Below are 21,684 nucleotides of genomic sequence, written 5' to 3' on the forward strand. Positions count from 1 at the left end.
TTTTTCATGGATTGACCATAATTAATTAAATATTACTAATTATGTTATGATATATATGTAATAAAATAATTAATAAAATATACCAACTTGAAATACATGACGATAGAGTTGACTAAATTTATCTTTCACGCGTTGTCTTTCTATAAGCATAAATTCTCGTTCACGAACGAGCCTCATTTTACGATCCCTCATTTCTTTCACTTCATCAGCGAGACTAATGATTTGATCTAGTTTACGCTTGCGACAATTTTGGGCGGCAACTTTATTCTTGCCCCGTCTTCTAATGTCACGTATCAAAGATAATTGAGCTTCACTGAGATCATATTTACTAAGACGTTCGTTAAACTCATCCATTGGAAGATTAATAATATCGTTCACCGGAATAGGAACGTTCAATGCTCTTGCTCTTTTCTCATCTCTAGTTAGATGCTCTTCACCATCGTTTTTGCGTACTGAAGAAAAAATATTAATCAATTAAAAAAGAAATATATTGCACTAAAATAAAACAATGAATAATTATATTATTATTTTAATATATTTTATTATAATATATAATACTTTACCTTTTTTATCACGAGAAACTGGACGCTGAAGAGATCCAGAACTTTCTGCAGGTAAATGATACGTATGATTATGATGAACATGTTCTATAGCTGAACGTCCTAAAAATATTAAGGAAAAAAAAAAAAAGATTATTATTATTTAACGTTAAATGTAATAATAAAAAAATGTTACACGTATATCATCATTTACCTGATTGATGCCGACTGAAATCTACACTACAACTATATTTTATTTCAGGTTGAGGTCCAGTTGCACCCTCGATCGGTCCAGAATAAGCATTTCCCGGTGCTCCAGCACCAACTGTATGAGAATCGTATTCGTATTTCATTGGAGTTGTCGGATGTGCTGTAGCTCCGAGAGGCGAACCTATACAACGTATACAATACATTTTTAAATTCATTAAATATTTATCACATACTATATTGAGACATTCGATCGCTCGCGTTTCAATGTTTATAAACTAACCAGTTCCTTGTTCCTGAAAATATCGTTTTGCAAACATTTGATGCTTTTTCTGAGCAACCGGAGGCATCGTACGTTCCGTTTGACATCTTGGAGAACCAGCATTTCTTCCGGAAACGGAATAGCTACAATCGTACGACATGCGGTATTTGCTAAACATAAAACGAATAATATTATCGCATAAAAAAATCAATATTTGATAATTATTTTTTTTTATGCATTTTTAATATTTTTTGTTGAACTTTTTTTTCTTTAAAAAGAATTAAATTAATTTCATATTTAATATTGATCTTATCTTATAAATAAATTTTATTTTTTTTTTTTTCATTATTTTAATATTGATTCATTATTAAACCGAAAAATCGAAATAATTCGATTTTTCAATACTTTTTCAATATAATTTAATCACCTAGCATAATCCATAGTGTAATGAGAATCCGCTTGTGTATGGCTGGAATTAGATCCAGTTTCCATCCACTCGCCATCCGAAAGGGATGGTACACGTTCGCTGCCCATACTGCTGACAGCACTATCGCTCGATGCATCCATCCTTTCATCCGTTACACCCGGAAGTGTCGTAACTCCTGTTGCCGAAGAGGTTGTACCACCAGCCGTCTGAACTCCTGACAAGGCTGCTGCTCCCGTTGGACCAGAAGCGTTGTTATTACCATTATCTAGCATGCGCATGGTGTACATGCCTATAACATTTCATTTCAAAATTAATTAATATATTATTATTCTTAAACGATTAAATATGATAAAAGAAAGAATTTTTTAAAATCAAACAAAAAATCCCGACGAAAATATGTGAATAAATATAAAAATAATTTTTTTAAAACGATTCATTAAATATTTCATTTCATTCCATATGCAGTTCTATTTATTTATTTACAAATAAATGCTTATATTGCGAATAAGTATACAAAGATATTTGGTTTTGGTTTAAAATTAAAATTTTATTTCCTTTTTAACAAACGTTTATTTTTATTCATTATTATATATACTTGAAATACTGTGAAATTAATTTTAAAAAATATTAAGAAAAGGAAAAAGAGAGTTTATTGCTTTATAAATTAATTTTATATTACATATATATTTTTTAACCATGCGATAGTAATATGCTATCTCGATTGAATGATACATTAAAATTTTATAGATTTGACGTGTTTTTTGCATTTCTTTTTTTTTATACTACACAATTCCAAAAAAGTTTATTGGTATATTTTCAAATATTTATTTTTAGACTATATAATTATATGCTAATATAATATAATTAAATGCTAAAGAAGAGAATTTAGCAAGATTAATAAACATTTCTATGTTGATAATTTGTTTAAATATCATAAATATAGATATTTTTATAATTATATATTATTTATATTAAATATGTTTCTATTAATTTTTATTATAATTGGTTAATTTTTATACAAAATATAAACATTTTCGAATTTCGTTTGAAATGTTGTTCGAACATTTTAACGATAGAAGAGAATAAAGAGAATCAAACAAGTAATATTTTTAAAATCTTTACAATATTCTATAATATAATGAGTTGAAAAATAATGTATATGCACGATTTTCATTAGCAAACAAAATAAAAATACGCGTACCGCAGAGGAAGGCTCAAGGTCCATTAGTCGCGTGGATTACTTGTTGATTAACCATGCCTATTTATACGTATTAGCTATATTTTAAGACTATTAATTATTCAAGATAAAATATCACAACAAATTATGTAGCAAAATAAAGAAAAACCATTATAAGCAAGAATGATATTAATTTTACATGTTAATCTGGAATAAATCCGTCTACATACGTAAATCAAAGATACGAGCAGGATACATCTGATCAAGAAATAAAACATATGCGTTTAAAAATAAATACGAGTGAAAATATTTGAATATAATCATTATTATATTTTATTAAATATTCATATGTACACAGGCTAAAGACAATATTGCGATTTTATCGAAAAATAACATTTATTACGAAAAAAAATATAAATTTGAAGAAAAATCGATTTAGAACGTATGTCAAATATACGAGAAGAAGTTAATGTCGGAACGTTACTTTCAAAGATTAGGAACTCGGTCACACGAGCTTCGATAGAACGATCGTTGCGACGAACATTATAACTTGTAACGTCAGTTATAGCATAACGTTGGAATGCATACGAGCTATATCGGTCGAGCATCATGTCAGTACAACGGCAAAAACAATATATATATATATATATATATATATATATATATATAAATCTGGATTATTTTTCATCGTTAAAAAAAATAAGATTATTATTCATACTCAAATTTTGCATCGAATAAGAATTTTGGTTAAATATAATTGCAAATAGCTTGATATACTTTGATATTCTTAGAATAATTAATATATTTTTTTTTCGTTCGATCGCAAATATCGCTTTAATTTCAATTAATAATCCGATTAATAAAAAATATCAAACAATAATTCACGATATACGAGAATAATTAAAAAAAATTTAGTTTTCTTAATTTTCAATTTAAGTGATCAAAAAGTATAGATATATGCATTACTCGTGTATTATTTATTATACAGTTAGCATATTCTTAATTTATTTTCTTCTTTTTATAAGATAAATCAAAATTTCCGTTTCTATATCGTGTCTCTCTCGGAATAGTTTAGTGATGCAATATTTTTTTATAATTATGAAATTTTTTTTACATTCATCGTAACGTCTGTAGCATGAACACTCGTGTGACCGGGTTCTAAGATGCACTAGCACACTGATAATACGTTTCTTAGAATCATTCAGCACATTCAGCTGCCACAGAATCGTACGTGACTAAGATCAAGTTTCATTCGTTCTTATCAACTAATTTTGCGAAAGGAAATACAATGCTTTATTGCAATTTTTTTCATTTCTCGGTATAATACTTGCTATATTACATTTTATATTTTAAAATTATTAGTTTTCAAAGAGTTTCGTTTTTTTAGAAATGTTAGTTTCTCAAGTAAATGTAATTTATTACCTTATCTATACGAAAAAGAAAAAAGAGATAAAGGGGGAAGGAGAGAGACAGAGAGAGATAGAGAGAGAACAAATAGAAAAGCTATATAAATTCTATTTCCAGAAATAATAATTTGGCATTTCTATCGGAACGATGAAATTTTGTAATGTGCGATTTTAATTAATCGTATTCATATACGTTGTACGATGTTTTTACAATGTACTCGATATTATTGTTGTTTCATTCATATTTATATTTTTATTTATTTACGTATATCCAAGAAATAAATTATAAATTAATGTGTAAATTATAAATTAATTAATAAATTAAACATAAATAAAAATATAACATATATGTATATATATTTATATATATATATATATATAAGTAAATGCTCAAAGTATATTGTTGAATCGCCGTGACTCAGCAGTTTCGATTTTAGCGATAAGTTATCAGACTTTCTTATTTATTCTTCAATAGAATATATACATAAGTAATATTATATAACGTTATTCCTATTGAAATAATTAATAATTCCTGTCTTGCGCCGCTTAAATCAAACCCTATTCGAGTCTGATAGATTGAATCCTGGGTACAGAGTTAATCCAGAGTACATTTAGGTCGATGGCACATCAAACACGTGACGTACTGTGCACATTGTGAACTATACCTAACTACTTACATATGTATATATATATACATATATATACGAATTCCAAAGTTAACGCATTTATTATGATTTTTTTCTCCTCCAAGTTGTGACAAATCAGCAAATTTAATATATTATTTACATTTTTCTTTTTTTAGATTTTCGATCGCAATTAGATCTAAATAATATAAAGAATCGATAAACATACGATGTTCAAAACATCGAAATTGCAAATCACAATAATTTACATAATTGATCTTTAATGTCAGATAAAATAAAAAAAAAAAACTGGCATAAAGTATAAAGTACGAAAATACCAGATATTCAATGATTGGATAAATCGAACATGAATCGATATGCGTTTAAATTTCGTTCAGAAAAAAAATTACCTACTTGGTATATATACGATAACTCCCATAGTCGCCATTTAAGCTCCAGAAGAGCTTAATCCGAATCTTAACTTCAATCTTTTCTTCGATCGATCGATAGTTTCACCTTATTGTTAATAGTACATATAAACCGGTATTATATCTCGAGAATTTTCAAGGTACGGTAAACGGTACAATACGTGTAGGAGTGCATGTTCGAGAACGTCCAGTGTAAATGTATTTTCTCGTAGTAAGCAACTCTTTAGCACCTTTACTTTGCCAGATGTTCCTTTCTCTCTTTCACAACAATCTTCCACGGTATATTAAATTCACCTCCGTCGATGCATATTAATCACGTTCAAATAAACACAAATATACACTGTGCGTTCTTCGTTTCTCGGATAACGTAACGATCACTTGGTGAAAAAAACACATAGATACAGTTTAAAAATCCTTGAGATTAATCACGATCGCGATACAATAATTGAAGCTGTGATAACGATGGATCGGCATCGTCGCACTCGATATTATCGTACACGTATGGAAATATCGTTAATCGGTCGAACCGAGTCGAAAATTGACGACGCGTTATACTAGGCGAGGGGGGAGGGGGGGATCGAATATCGGTGTAATAGAAGAAGCGAAAGAAATTAGGTGAAACGGATTCCGTTTCATCGAATTATAATATTTATAGTTGGTCGAGTGGAAAAGACGGGCGAGGATTGGTCGAATCGGAGGATTTTTTGTTCTCGGAACGCATTACACCCGGTTAAACTCGGCACGATTAGCACGACATCGCGGGATACGTAAGATAGGCATTCGATCGCGAACGCAGCGTAAACATTACTACGGTATGTAAGTACTCACTTAAGTTGGTGGCGCGTAGCCGAGAGGCTGACCCGGCGCGGGGCGTCACCACTCGCTTCAAGAGGCTGGTGACTAGCGTCACTTTTCACTTCGGTATTGGACGGACAACGACGGTGGGAGCGACGGCGTACGGCTACGTCGCGTGTCCACCGATTCGTCATACGACCAACTCGCCTTCCCTTCGACGATTCTTTCATCGATCACTACGAAACACTTACCGCATTTCGTATTAATCCGTTAAGTAATCTATCGCGTATCCGTGTGTCAAGGGACGATAACGAGATCAAACGTTACAATTTTGCCATTAACGCTTGCCGTCCGACGTCTGTCTCATTTTTCACCTAGATTACTTATCTATTTCGCGATAACGTTAATTAAATAATACAAATTAGATGAATTTGGGTCTAGGTTCATTTTTCATCCAACCATCGTAATTGGCGGCTCGGTATTATCAGAATTAAACGCGAAACCGATATCTTGTTATTCTATGAACGCCAATATTTGTATTATCGCGTAGGAAAATTCTATTGTTCGCATATTGTTTGATTTATTTACGTTATATCGAAATGCCATCGATCGCGCACAAACAATACTTTAAAAACGAAAAACAAATTTACATTTCATTTTTGTCTTTAATGTTTATCGCTATCAAAGAAATAGTATAAAACTGACCTTGTTAAAAACAAACTTGTTTCAGCGCGGTCTTGAACATGTATTATCGTTTATGCCGTTTCGCTATGATTGGACTTTAGAATTCTTTCTGATAAACGTTCGTGCTCTGAAAAAGTTGGAAACTTCCGTATGATATGTTACGTTCCGTTGTCTGCCGGATAAAACAAGTGAAATCATTCGATAGATATGATTCGTGAATTTCATATCGATAATAATTACATATTATACATCACAATATCAAATGAAAAATTAAGAATTAATAGGTAAATAGAAGATATTTTAAATATTCATATTTATATTTTCGAGAGAACGTTCTTACAACATTTAATAAGTATAATAAATGTGTAAGAACGTTATAAAAAAAAAAAAGATATAAATATCTTTAAAATTTATCTAAAATAAACATAATAGAGAAATATTTAAATTTATTTATGCAACGTATATATTTTGCACGAATGGAATAATAATAATATTTCTAATTTTATCAATGACATAATAGATTGCTTTAGAAATACTCGTATTTCATATATTACAAAGCGTTAGAGTTCTTTCTATAATACGCATACCTCGTATCATGTAAACGATCAATTGTTTTTTTTTTCTTCGTTATAAAATCTAATATTAATAATAATAACATATTTTTAATATATATCGCAGTTATTTGATCGATAAATATAATTATAGTAATTATGTGACATACAATTATAAAAAAACCACGTGATTTTAATGAATATACAATTATAAAATAAATAAATAATAAATTCTATTTTAAATATTATCTAAGTTATATTTCATATTAAATATTTAAGTAATATTCGCGAATTAAAAGCAAAAAGAAATCTTAATTGTAAATTAAATGTTATAATGTTATATTGAATTCAAAAATGAACTTGGTTACAACGTGATATTATCAAACGATTCCTATTTATTTTAATTTTATTTCTATTGATAAAATTTTCCGAGATCTAGACAATACTAGAGGATGACGAGAACAATTAACGTCTTGTCTATATAATATAGTATAGTGTCTATGATAATCGTGCAATATAATAGAGTAAGGAAACGTAACTACATAACTATGCAGCTAGCAGTCATTCGTACTTTCACCGCTGTTCGTGGGTGTAGTTTTGCAAACTTATCTCGCGCGTCTATGTAATTATTCCTTTTGTTTTGCATACTCCGTTGTTTCCACCGCGTGGACAAAAGTTCAAAATGCAGAAGAAGTTTTTTTCAAAAATATTAGCAAGAAATATAGAACTCATCCAATCCGAATAAAGCGAAATATATTCGTACTTTTTACCATTTCTTGCTAATTATTCACTTTTATCTTTGACAGGTGTCAATTATGTATCGTAACAATACATCCATAATACCACCGCATTACAAATCTATTCAATACTAGCTGCGTCATCTTAAAATTTTCAAGGACGAATGATTGTTTCTCAAATTATTGTTTCGCGATGTAAAAATGCGAAATAGATTGTAAATTTCTATTGCGATCTAATAATTCCAAGTAGAAAATATCGCGTAGTAGTTTCATTTCTTAATATCTAAATATTCTATCAAGATCATTTAATATCTTATCGTGCGAACGATAAAATTTCAGGAGATCGTCCTTCTAAAAAAAGTTGATGACGTGCGAACATTTCTCTTCTATATATATATATATATATATATGTATATATTTTACGGATAAGATGCGTATTGTAAGCGAAATATACACGTATTCGCGCGCAAACCCTTATTCTCAAAATTCATCTGTAGCAAACTAGAAGAGAAGCCTTTCGAATAACCGAGGTCGCGTGACTAAGCATCTCAAATATGGATGCGATATCTGTTCGCAAACCTCGCCAAGTGATAATAAAACACATGCGGTCGCGCATGTAACTATTTATAGCGATGGTTTCCGAGTTGATTTTGCATGACGCGACAAAGTTTTTCTTTTTAATACTTAATTCTTATCTGTGTAAAAAAAAATTTACACGGATCGATCGTTTTGATCTATGAATTATAGCGTTATTTTTCGAAACGTCCGATTCTTAAGAAACATCGGACAAACATCGTTCGCCGTTCGAAACATCGGAAAGGATAGATTGATATGGTAAACGAGTTGGTTGCGAGAGGTTGGTAAAAAAATTGAAAAACGTTTCGACCATTTTTAAGTGTTAATTAATTACGACAGAAGCGCAAATTTATGCGTACAAATGAGAAGCTGTGAGATGCTATGAGACGGAGGAGCAAAAAATGACACACCTGTGTAAGACACGTGACTCGTGAAAAGTTCGAAAAACAAATAGCTAACGTTTGTTATGGCAGATACCGCAAATATCGAGTTGAATTCAATAGCGAATGCTAATTGATCAAGTATGCCATGTGGAATGTACAAAGAAAACAACATTGCGAAATTGGAACGATGGCGCTTCACGACTCGATCGTGGCCTACAGTTGATAACCGATTATCATATCGACAAAATAACACGATGATACTTGTTATTTTAAATTACAAAAAAAGCAGAGAGAGAGAGAGAGAGAGAGAGAGAGAAGGAAATTATGGAGGGAGTAGACGAATAAATAACTAGAACGTTATAATGATAAAAATGTACGATAAATCGTACGATATACTATATATACAGTTATGTCGAAAAATAATAATATCGGTATAATTTTGAATTCTATATCTGATATTTAAATGAAACACGTATATGAAAGCAACGAGTTTGCATATATGCGAACAATCTATCAACCAAATCAATTTGTTCTTGACAAATTTAAACAATTTCGTCTCGTGTACATCACAAACTTACTATTAATTCGATGTTTAAAAGCACTAGTAATGTCGCACGTGTCTTTTATCTATTTACCAATCAAATAAATGATACGTATAAGACTGCAGTCTCTTTATCAGGTAATATGTTGATAAACATAATAAAATTGTTGGAAAATTTAAAGATAAAGTTTTACTCTGTAACATAATAAATATTGTCATTAATATCGTAAAATTGTAAATCCTTATTTTATAATTGTATTAACACTTTGTAATCGTATATAACATTATCGTACATTATCGTAATTTGAATATATTTCTATATTCATAAAATAATATTCTAGACTCGTAATAGACGATATATATATATATACATATACATGAGATTAAGAAGCAAAAGCATTTTTTAGAATTCTTAGAAAATTAACGAGAAAACTAATCTTCTATTGGGGAAAAAAATCTTTCCCAATTCCAATAAAATTTATTATAAAATTTTTTTATCCCAAATTGCTTATTTGTTTCTTCACTATTTTCAATCGATAATATATCGATTTTTATTATAAAAATGATCGAAAAAAGTGACTCTCTTAACATTAAAAATTAAATAATTCTAATAAAATTTTCAATCACTTTTTTTTCAACAATAAAAAGTTTTTTACAACTGGTTTTTTTATATAAACCAATTCATAACACTTCATATGGCAAATATTTTGAAAAGGTTAGATATAGATACATGTATGCAACTCATAATTTCTAAATTAACATAGATTTGATAACCACTGCATAAAATACTTCAAATAAACAAAGATCTCTCAGAATTGAGACTAGAATGATGTCATTCGGGACATTATATACGTATATATAATACTTAGTTTCATACTCTATTCAAATTAGAAATTTTTTTACTAATTTTTTTCTAACCATTTTATAAATTATTTTATCAGAAAAAGATCGATACATGTTGAGAAAAAAAATATTGCGAAAATCAAAGTCTAAAATTTATTTACAAGTTATTATTGTATACCAAAATGATTTATTCGACCTTGAGTAACTGGTCTTTTACAAGAAATATAAATAAATTTTACTGAGTCATGAAACAGTATTGTGATTCTATTTTAATGATAATCAATTTAGTTACGAATATAACGTATTTATATTTAACTATGCTTTGAATTGTTAGCATTAAAATTAAATTGAATTATAGAACACTTTAATCGCATAATTATATTAAATAGTAATATTATATCAAAGTATCATGCAATATAATTTAATTAATATGTTCGACAATTATCCAAATTCATTTTTATATCGTGCACTCTCGAGAAACGTTTAATTTAGAGAAAAATATTATTAATTATTCCATTATTATTTAAATAATTTAAACAAGTTTAAACCTTGTTCTACACGTTCGAGTAGTAATTTGGACAATTCGATAAATTTAAATTTATCTCAATTTTAAATGTCAAAACAAATTTGAAATTCGATTAAATTATCTATTTATCAATTGTACATAAGAAGTAACGTTCGAGCTTAATCGGCTTACAATAAAAGAAGTACTGATGAAGGATGCGAACAAATGGGTTCCTTTATTCTATCTGAAGAGTATCTAACTTGGAATCACCGGTACAACGAGTGAATCAATTTCGTTCTATTATTACGATCGGCTGACGAGATGCAATGGCAAAAGAAGGGAATGAGTCACTTGTGCCGGCTTGTGACACACATATGCGAATACAACCGCATTCCCGTATATATGTGTACCGATACTATAATACATACGTATACGCGAAACTCGTTCGAGTCCTAACTTAAGCCATGGATAATTCTACTGGTAATAATCGTTGCAGCCCCTTCTTCTTTCATTACTCATCGTAGCGGCGAATCATGCAAATCACGTTTCGAGTAAACATTCATACCGTGCGAGTCTGAACATTATCCACGATATCGTTTCTACTTGAAATATACTTTTCCCAAATATTTGTATAACACAAGGCTTAATTACATTTAATCATCATTATTTCTTCAATTCAGATGTGTATTATATAAAAATATATAATACTATCGGACAATGGACTCGATAAATAATAAATGTGATATAATGATAATAAATTATGAAAATCCATTTAAATGTGTTTTCAATGTTTTCCTATGATTATGACATGTCAATCGCGAGGATATTTCAGATATATCGTAAAAATTACATATATTTTACTATGCTATATATTTCTAAATATATAATTATAAATATTTTTATATATGATATTTTTTTAAAATATTTTTTCCTTTTTTGACATTGACATCAACATCTCATTGAACAAACTGAATGAAAAGAAACATCAAAATGTATTATTAATTCAAATAGATAAAATAGATAAAAATTTTCATTTTATAATTTCATTTCAAGAATTATAATTTTGATAAATGAAAAGCCAATTATTTTTAAAATGATTTCTTGAACTTGAAAAGATTAAGAAACATTCTGTTTAAATATACATTCGTTTAAATGTTATATAGTGCATATTTCAAATGTAAAAATTTGCCGATTCATCGAACGCTATGAATTAAATTAATACAATATAATTATCATTATATTAATATTCTCATTCTCATCATTTAATAAAATTAATTAACATTTATTTTCATATTTAATTTCTATTATGTGTGCGAAAATCTATAAATTTTTATACGAAAACAATAAGCAACGTGCAATCTCTTAAATTGGATTTTTTGGATGTGTTCATAAAAAAATATATAAATTTGAAAAACTAAACATTTTAATTTACAAAAAATTTACTATACATCTTTTTTAAGAGCTTGATTTTTTTTAGCTTGATATTATCAATTTATAAACATAAATTATATTAATACAAATTGTATTTTTACACATTCGAACTGTTTTATGATATAAAACAGTTTCAAAGTTTATTTTACTACTATTCAAGGACGCAATGGAATACGTGGATCGCCTGTATGCCATCTGGATAGTGTCAATAGTCACTTCGATATAATAAAGGACTTGATTGAATTATAAGGAATGTGAATTTAATAACAGTTTTTTCAACCAAGAATTTTGTACAACCATCCGTACAAAAATATAAATTGTTATAAATTTAATTAAAAATTTAATTTTTCTTAAACAAATGATAATTAATAATTAATTATTAATTAAACGTTATAAATCGTTATAATGTTATTTATGATTGTTTTTATTATTAATTAGTAATTAATTAAGAACTAGGTTTAATTTATATCAATCAATATTTTTTTTTATTATATCAATATCAAAGGTTTTGCGAATAATAAATGTTTTTTTTATTTATTATTATTTGATTAAATTAACAACTATTTTTTTTTTATATTCATATTATATATTTATTTTTTTAATAAAGAAAATTAATATTTTTTTTATAATAAAAATTAATGAAGTTTTTAGAAAACGATTATAATTTATCCATATCACTTATATATCTGCGCGTTGCTACTGATTAAAAAAAAAGTACAAATATAGATGTAATTATGTACTTACATATTTAGTATACGTAATATAGCATATAAATAAAAATATGAAATATCTAACAAAAATAATTTAATGATAATTTTTTTTAGCAATTATATTATTAATTAGATTAGATAGATTATTCTATAATCACTTATAAAAAAATATATTATAAGAATTATAATATGAAGAATTATCACATCAATAAATTTTATAACCTTATATAGACTTTAAATATATATATATATTCGATAATAATAATGCTAACGTAACTATTAGTAGTAGTATTAATAATTATGATTTTAAATTTTATTGAAATTTTTTTAAGACTATATTGTTTTCGTAAAATGATTAAGAAAAAGTAAAATAATATTAGATAACAATATTTGTAAATATTAGACTATACAAAAAAAAAGATAGTAAAAAAAAAAAGATGTTAAAATTTATATTTCTGTGTATTCTATAAACATTTCTAAATGTTTATAGAAATGTTATATATTTTCATATTTATATAATAATTATATCGTAAAAATAGTTTTAGATAAAGTTTTAAATACAGATAAATGATTATCAATATATTAATAATAATGATTCAATTGAATTTCAAAAAATAAAAGAAAAATTTATAGTTTTTATTTTAGAATTATTTGATATAATTATTTTATGTGATAATTTAGAAATCTTTTATAATTTTATTTATAAATAAAATTTTTATAAAAAATCAATTATAATATTATTATTATAGGAGATATTAAAATATTATTCCTTTAATATATACAATTACATACACTTAATATATGCAATCATTAAATGTGCAATATTATATATCAATAAATAAAATTAATGTCAAAGTAAAAGATTGTATTACATGTATCATAAAGAAAGATAAAATTTAATTGAAAAATAATATTATATATTTTATTATTATTATACAAATTTTTATAATTCTATAATCAATTGTGATGTAATTTAAGTATTGTAAACTACGTATTACATTACATGTTGAAATTGACCGTCGATGAATTGAAAGACACATTGTAGACAAAGAAAATTCGCCCTTGAATATTAATGGTCTTTTATCTAAAGCAACGTTTACAAACATTTTCAAGTGGTTTAAGCTTGGCTAAACGAAGAATAACGTACTTTCAAGTTTTTATTTCAATATAAATGATATTATGTTGGTATTAGAAACGTTGTTGAAGAAATATCCAAAAACAATTTTATCTCGAATATAAATTATGTGAAGAAAAAAAAACATAAATAAATAAATAAAATAAGAAAAAACATTTTTCTTTATAATATAATTCATAAATAATTTTATAAAAAGAATTGTACTAATAGAAACAATATAAATTTATTAATATGAACAATATCGTAAAAAATAAAATAAAAATTATATTCATCATTATTTTTATAACTAAGAAATTTTTTTGACTTGAATTTATCTAATAATGTGAATTGTTTCATTTAATAAATTTTTAATATAAATATAATTTTTCATTATTAAAAATTTCATTATTTCAATTACAATTCAAAAAAGATACAGGTTCATTAAAACCTTATTACATATCTGAAGGAATGAAACGCAGTGCAGAAAACGCATGCGCATTGATTCAATACTCGATAGCTGATTCGCCAGAATTTTTTTCCTTTAAGTTGGCTGCTCTGTCAGCTCTTTGTTCATAGTGGCAACGGTTGGACATTGTCAGCGTTTCTACTCTTACGGTTGGGCGGTCTCATTCGTCTTTCGACAGTTGCGGAAGACGATCTGTATTATCGATTTGTTCGATTTTTTCAAATAAACCTCGCTTATCTTCCTTCGTCAACAATCAAAAAGTAAGTTTTTTTCAAATTAAAGTAACAATTATTCACAGTTAATATCGATCAGCCATATTTGCCGGTAATTATGTTTTGTTTTACTGATATGCACGTGTCATATTTACTATGATTTAAAATTAAATATATTTAATTAGTATTGAATGTCACTTATATATATTTAAACAAAAAAATATCGGATAAAATGAACTTCACTATTATGTGAACAATCAATGCTTTATATTTTTATAAATAAATATTTTGCATTGAAGGATTCAAACAAAGCAATACTAAAGAGGGGGGTAAATTATTGGGTCAGAGAAGAAAAAAAGTCAACAAAACTGTTTTGTTTTGTAGATTTTTTCTTTTTGTTAAATTTTCAAAGCAAGTAGTTGATATTTACGTAAAAACAAATATATTCTATAGTTTATATCGATTTTTCTGTGAGACAGTTTTTTATAAATTACATTTAAAATTAAATTTCTTATAAATTGTTCATTAATAATTGTTCCGGTTATTTTTAACCATTTTTAAAATAAATATAATCATCATCATCATATACTAGATAAAAATTTTAGTAAATCTAAAATCAATGTTTTATCATGAATATATATGAATGTTGTTATGAATATGTGATATATATATATATATATATATAACATACACGAAACGCTTCTATTATTCGTAATATCTTTAAGAAATTTTGTTTATAATATTTCTTAAAATTTTTATATCGAATATTATTTATAAGTTTTATGATTATAGTTTTTTTTTTAAATTTTTATTGCAAAACTACAAATAAATTTTTACAGAATATAATGGCTGATGACTGGGGCAATACTGTTTCTTACACTAATGAAAAAGATCAATCTTATGTAAGTGCAAATTTTTTCATTTAATAAATAATTAATAATAATAAATTAATTGTATATTTATTTCTATATTAGTTTGATGAAGGTGGACGTAGTTATGGAAAAGGAAGAGGATTTATAATACAAAATAACAATAACGATGATTGGCCTGTGGGTAAAATAAATTCCAATATTGGAATTATAAATGAAAGTGAATTCAACAATGAAAATTATTGGCAATGTAACGATAAGAAGATTGATATTGAAGAAACTGGTAAAGGTAAAGGTAGAGGTCATGGTAAAGGAGGATCTAGAGGAAGAGGAGGCAATCGTGGAAGAACAGGATTTAATAATAGAAATAAAGATGGTGATAATAATAATGAGAATAACGATTATGGTAATCAGGATAATAGAAACGATAAACGAAAAAAAACATTTGCTGCTCGAGAAGATAATGATGAGGAAGAAGCACAAAAGCCTAAGGAACAATATATTCCGCCAGAATTACCTAATGATGAAAAATCATTATTCGAAAATGGTGTCGAGATAGGCATTAATTTTGATAAATATGATAATATTCAGGTTAACGTGAGTGGAGAGAATGTCCCTCAATCGATAGAAAGTTTTGAGGCAGCTGGTCTTAGAAATATTGTTTTAGACAATATAAAAAAGTCCGGATATAAAAAACCTACTCCTGTACAGAAACATGCTTTGCCAATTATTATGAATGGTAGAGATTTAATGGCTTGTGCTCAAACTGGTTCAGGAAAAACTGCTGCATTCGCAGTCCCTATTATAAATACATTATTAGAGAGATCTGTCGATTTGGTTGTAACTTCGACATATTGCGAACCGCAAGTTGTCATCGTGTCGCCCACTCGAGAACTTACCATACAAATATGGCAACAAATTGTTAAATTTTCACTCAATTCGATTTTGAAAACTGTAGTTGCATATGGTGGAACATCTGTTATGCATCAAAGAGGAAAGCTTTCTGCTGGTTGCCACATACTTGTAGCAACACCTGGAAGATTATTAGATTTTGTAGAAAAAGGAAGAGTAAAATTTTCTTCTGTACAGTTTCTCGTATTGGATGAAGCTGATCGTATGTTAGACATGGGATTTTTACCTAGTATCGAAAAGATGGTGGATCACGAGACTATGGTTCCTTTAGGTGAAAGGCAGACATTAATGTTTTCTGCCACTTTCCCGGATGAAGTGCAACATTTGGCAAGAAGATTTTTAAACAATTATTTGTTCCTTGCGGTTGGTATCGTAGGTGGAGCTTGTTCAGACGTGGAACAAAACTTTTACGAAGTTGCTAGAAATAAGAAAAAAGACTTGCTCAAAGAAATATTAGAAAGAGAAAATGATTCGGGTACATTAGGCGGAACTCTAGTATTCGTCGAGATGAAAAAGAAAGCCGATTTTATTGCTGTTTTCTTATCTGAGAATAATTATCCTACTACCAGTATTCATGGCGATAGATTACAGAGACAAAGGGAAGAAGCATTAGCTGATTTTAAAAGTGGAAGGATGTTCATTTTAGTAGCTACAGCGGTTGCTGCGAGAGGTTTAGACATTAAAAATGTTTCGCACGTTATAAATTACGACTTGCCAAAAGGGATTGACGAGTACGTTCATCGAATTGGAAGAACTGGACGTGTAGGAAATCGAGGACGGGCGACTTCTTTCTTCGATCCTGAAGAAGACGCACCATTGCGAGGTGATCTTGTCAGAATATTGAAACAAGCAAATCAATCCGTACCAGATTGGTTAATGGGTGGAAACGCGAATAGGAATTTCATGCCTGGAAGAGGTATAAGCAAATTTGGAGGCGAAGATGTTAGAGAGGTACGTATGTGTTTATATATTTTTAATCTTTTTTTTCATTCTAATATTGTAATTGAAATTAAATATAATAATAATTAGAAAATAAATAATATATATATATACACATATACATATATACATATATAATATTTGTATACAGTCTGAAATATTTGCGGAAGAATATACGGAAGAAGCATATTCCGTACCACAAGAACCGGAAGAAGATTGGTAGAAAATTTATTTTTTTCATTTACATATATTTTATCGTATTACTCTTAGAAACAGAGTAGTAAGCTTTGTTTCTTTATTCGCTAAGTCAGAGGTACAAAGAATTTTCTATTCATTATATTTTTATATATTTAACGTTAATAATCCAACAAGATTAATACATTAATAGTAACTTTTTTTTTATCTAAATAAACAGTAATTAATAACTTATTTATATGAAATAGACTGGATTGTAAACTTGTTTAGAACTATAAGTTACATACGAGATAATATAATGTTAGTTTTGTTGATGCGAAAAGTTTAACTTTAAGAGATAATATGCAATTTGCGAAAACGTTCCAGTTGTATTTTTGAATACAAGTTTATCTTATTGTATCGATCGTACAAATATTAGCTTTTAAGACCAAATCATGAAATTATTATACGTAAAGACACAACACTTTATTTTATAAAACGGTACTCTCTAATATTATGTTAAGTGTTTTGTACGTTCCTTTTTATAATAAAAAGTTGCAACGACGAACTATTTTGAATATTTTTTATTTATATGTGAAAAGAAAAAAGAAAAAAAATCTATTATCGAAAAGAATCCTTTTATAATTTTAGACAATTCATGTACACGATTATGTATTAAATAAATAAATGAAAATGTACATACCATCGTTCATAGCCATATCCATCAGGTGTAAATCCTCGTCGTTAAGAAGAGACGAAAGAAAACCATCGGTAGTTTGATTTATTGAATCGGACGTTGGTGTGTGATAATACATCATATCTGCCGGCTCGGATTTATAAGCTGCTCCACTTTCCGCACCCATTGGTTCGCTGCTATTCGTTAAATTCATCGACGTTGCTACAGCCGAGCCCAAATTTGATGATCCGCCTGCACCAATTAGGATTTCAGTTTCAAAATAACAAAAACAATAGTAAATATTATAATTAATATCGCACAAAATAAAATAAAATATATTTCACAGATGTGCGAAGATTTTAATTTTTGATCATCGATTGATAATTTAGATAGATTTTAATAGAGTCGTGAAATTTTTTGCGTAAAATACTTACCTACATTGTGGTAAGGGCTGGTCGAATTAAGATCACCCACCGGTGGAGCCAGAGTAGCATTGTGAAGCAACACGTTACGTTGTGCTTCATAATGACTGTGGCTTATACCGTGCCCTGGGTATCCAGGATGAGTATGTGGAAAATGTTCTGGTGCACCAGGTAGCGATAAAAGAGATGCTAAGTCTTGCCACCGTTGTTCCATGCTCATTGCACGCATGAATGGCATGCGACCCTGAAATATATATAAATCAACACAAACTTTTCCTCGTACGTTTTTCTTTTCCTATAACGTTTAAATTTTAATAAATATATTCCGAATCGGTGATCCGCCATTCCGAACATGTTTTAATCGTTAATTTTATTTTTCACTAATCGATAAAATAAATCTACCTATCTTTACAATTACGATCCCTTTTCTTTCTTGCTTCGTTATAAGATATCTATCCAGTGTCACGTCTATAGAATCCCGCGGTTATCGAACCTGTCAAATCTCGACTCGTTGGATGGATCGTCGGAAACCCTGCTGATCGCGTAGGTGTTGGCCACACGCAAGGACGGTCAAGATATTAATGATTTTGGTATCACGCGTGTCACAAGTATCCTTTGAACTGTGTAGGGACGCGTTGATCATGATCAAATGTCAAACTACGCGTCGAATATGGAAATTATCGGAGGGGATAATTTTTATTCGAATAGCAACGATGCGTTAAGCGAACTCCTTCGAACAAGCATACATACGACACGATTGTGATTATTTACCGCCTTTATCAAGAGATTTAGTTAATAACGGAGTCGAGGTATCGAATAATAGATCGTATTTTCGATCGGAATTTACACGGATAATAATCTAAACGTAAAAACCTATCGTTTCGCGTATAAACGTACGAAGCGACTTATCAAGCTTGCTATCAACAAGATTCGCTCTAATATTCAAGGCCATAAATCTACGCAAGTGTTAAAATGATAAAATGGTGGGAAAGGAACGGGCACGGTACGTAGGTTAGGAAGAGGAGGAAAGGAGTACGCGTAAGTACGGTAGTGGTCAGTGGCGCTTAATGCAGGTTAGCATTGTCGCTAATGCATCGAGCGCAAGAAGAAGATGAATAGAGAAACTGGCTCGCGATTGTTGTTCGCTCGCATCAATCAGTGGTCGGTGCAATCTGTGGAGCGCGACGCCTTTAAGGTGATTCTCGCTTGTCACCGCATCTGTCGGCTGTAGGCCGCCAAATGTAGGACGAGACGTTTGTTCCGCGACCATTTGTCCTCCATATACCGAATCGCGGGTTTCTAATGGCGCGCAACTTTACGCTCGTTCGCTGTTTCGATGCAACGCTCATGATTGAGCCGCGGGTGAAAAAAACTCGACGCGTTTATACCGTTTCCAAGAACGCTTCTCGGAATTTGACGCGCACACCAGTTGCCAGTTCACCGTGCTAAAACAATTTCTCATGGTCTTTCCGCTATATACAGTTTTGGAGATCGCGGTTATTTCCATTCCGCGGTTCTTGCACTTTCGACCAATCATTTTTCCACCAGTTCTCTATCTACATTATCTACCGCGTACCGTTTGGTTACGGTTCTGATTTTTGGATCACCGCTCTTTCTTCCCTGCGCCTCGGAGAAATTCGAAAAACGTGCACACACACACGCGCGCGCGCGCGCGCGAATACACGCGTGTGTCGAAGGCGTATACGACGTTGGCTCGCGTCACAGGCCGTATGAATTTGCGAGATCGCGAGACTGGGAGGAAAGAGATCTCTCGGAGCGAACAGATGTTTGAAACGAGCTGTCGAGGACTTGCCAGTTTCTACCGAGCTCTCTCTTCCTTCTTCCTTTGTCCGTTTATATCTGTTTTCCATTCCTCTTTCCTCCCCTTTCTTTTCTTCCACTTCTATCTTTACCACGCTTTTCATCCTTTTGCCAACTATTATCGTCACAATAATAAATCGGAATAATCACAAGTTCGCGTTCGCGAGAAGAACATTTATCTTTTTCCCTCTCCTAAAATCCTATCTAAATCTTCGACGCTCAAAATCTTTTTAATTAATATCGGGTTTTTTTATTAAGACGTCCCTTCTTAGTAAATTTTGCACACATTTGTACACATTGGTGCTAATGCAATTGATCGAGAACGAAAAGTACGACAGCGATCAACCGGGTATTCGATACCTGCCAGCATCGTTTACTCTACGAACGTCCCTTCGATCCTTGATCGCTTACCTACTTTTTACCTCGGCGCATCGTTCGTGTTTTCGTACGTGACTGCCAGTAAAGCTCGTTTCTGTCACGAAAGTTGTGAATCAAAATATCCAGGGATACCGATTCAATCCCTCGCACTTTACAGCCTATAAAAAAATATTTTGTCTCTCGTATCCCTCGTTTCTTCTCATATATATATATATATATTTGAGATTGTTTACGTTTATCGCATACGGATCGCGGATTAAATTCATTCGTTATCCAATTTTACCAAAAACTAATACGATATAGATATTTACTTTTGAAATTTCTCAAGATCCTCGATAAGTATCATTCGTCGAAGAAATATGTGTATAATATACATATAATACAGATGGAACGTTCGAAACGGAGAGGATCGAAATTGTAATTAATTATATTCAAAGATTATCGCATTATTGTATTTACTGTTTACTGACGGAGAAGTTTGATGATCGCTTCGCAAAGAGGTAAATTCGTTTCACACATCTTAGATAGCTCATACCGCGACGCATTACGTATTTCACAGTGCATAAGTCCACCAGCTGTTTGGAATCTCCCCGACGAACGGAAAGGAATTGTGACGCCCCGTCGCGTTGCTTCGTTCTTCGTGAAAATTGCTTGATCGTACGGACGTACCCTGAGAATACTCTAAAAACTGGATTTTCTTTGTAAAATCGTCCCTCGCGAGAGAGGGGGGAGAAAATAGACGAAGATAATTCTCTCGCGAGGAAGATTCGTGGAGGACGAATCTCGTTGTTTCGACTAATTTTCTACTCGAATATACATCTGGAATGGGAAATTTAAATGGAAAAATGGGTCGGTTAACCGAATAATACAAGAATC

General features: G+C 29.7%; 2 protein-coding genes across 8 annotated transcripts in view; one reads left to right on the plus strand and one right to left on the minus strand.

Moving 5' to 3' along the window:
• Positions 1-21,684, minus strand: part of LOC108004299 (segmentation protein cap'n'collar) — a 75,344-nt gene that overhangs the window by 2,143 nt on the left and 51,517 nt on the right. For all 6 annotated transcript variants that reach the window (XM_017067084.3, XM_017067083.3, XM_017067085.3 and 3 more), the window contains exons 6-12: positions 18,622-18,853; positions 18,215-18,439; positions 1,436-1,724; positions 1,030-1,178; positions 754-930; positions 564-662; positions 88-452 (exon numbers count right to left, since the gene is read on the minus strand). In XM_017067084.3, the coding sequence (XP_016922573.1) occupies positions 88-452; positions 564-662; positions 754-930; positions 1,030-1,178; positions 1,436-1,724; positions 18,215-18,439; positions 18,622-18,853 (1,536 nt within the window). The remainder of the gene's footprint in view (positions 1-87; positions 453-563; positions 663-753; positions 931-1,029; positions 1,179-1,435; positions 1,725-18,214; positions 18,440-18,621; positions 18,854-21,684) is intronic.
• LOC108004301 (ATP-dependent RNA helicase vasa) lies at positions 14,483-18,079 on the plus strand. 2 transcript variants are annotated; one of them, XM_017067089.3, is made up of 4 exons: positions 14,483-14,665; positions 15,457-15,519; positions 15,592-17,349; positions 17,489-18,079. In XM_017067089.3, the coding sequence occupies exons 2-4, from the start codon at positions 15,463-15,465 to the stop codon at positions 17,558-17,560; spliced, it is 1,887 nt and encodes a 628-aa protein (XP_016922578.2). In that variant the 5' UTR covers positions 14,483-14,665; positions 15,457-15,462; the 3' UTR covers positions 17,561-18,079. The 2 variants fall into 2 exon arrangements, with proteins under 2 accessions (XP_016922578.2, XP_061943130.1); XM_062087146.1 differs by having other exon boundaries at positions 14,488-14,665; positions 15,592-18,079.

The sequence above is a fragment of the Apis cerana genome, linkage group LG1, assembly GCF_029169275.1.
Source record: "Apis cerana isolate GH-2021 linkage group LG1, AcerK_1.0, whole genome shotgun sequence".
In the NCBI taxonomy this organism is placed as follows: domain Eukaryota; kingdom Metazoa; phylum Arthropoda; class Insecta; order Hymenoptera; family Apidae; genus Apis; species Apis cerana.

Excerpts from the sequence above, each read along its gene's own strand:
- LOC108004301 (XM_062087146.1), top strand. The coding sequence starts at position 15,463 with ATGGCTGATGACTGGGGCAATACTGTTTCTTACACTAATGAAAAAGAT. Across the intron at positions 15,520-15,591 it reads ATGAAAAAGATCAATCTTAT|TTTGATGAAGGTGGACGTAG; the intron begins GTAAGTGCAAAT and ends TTTCTATATTAG.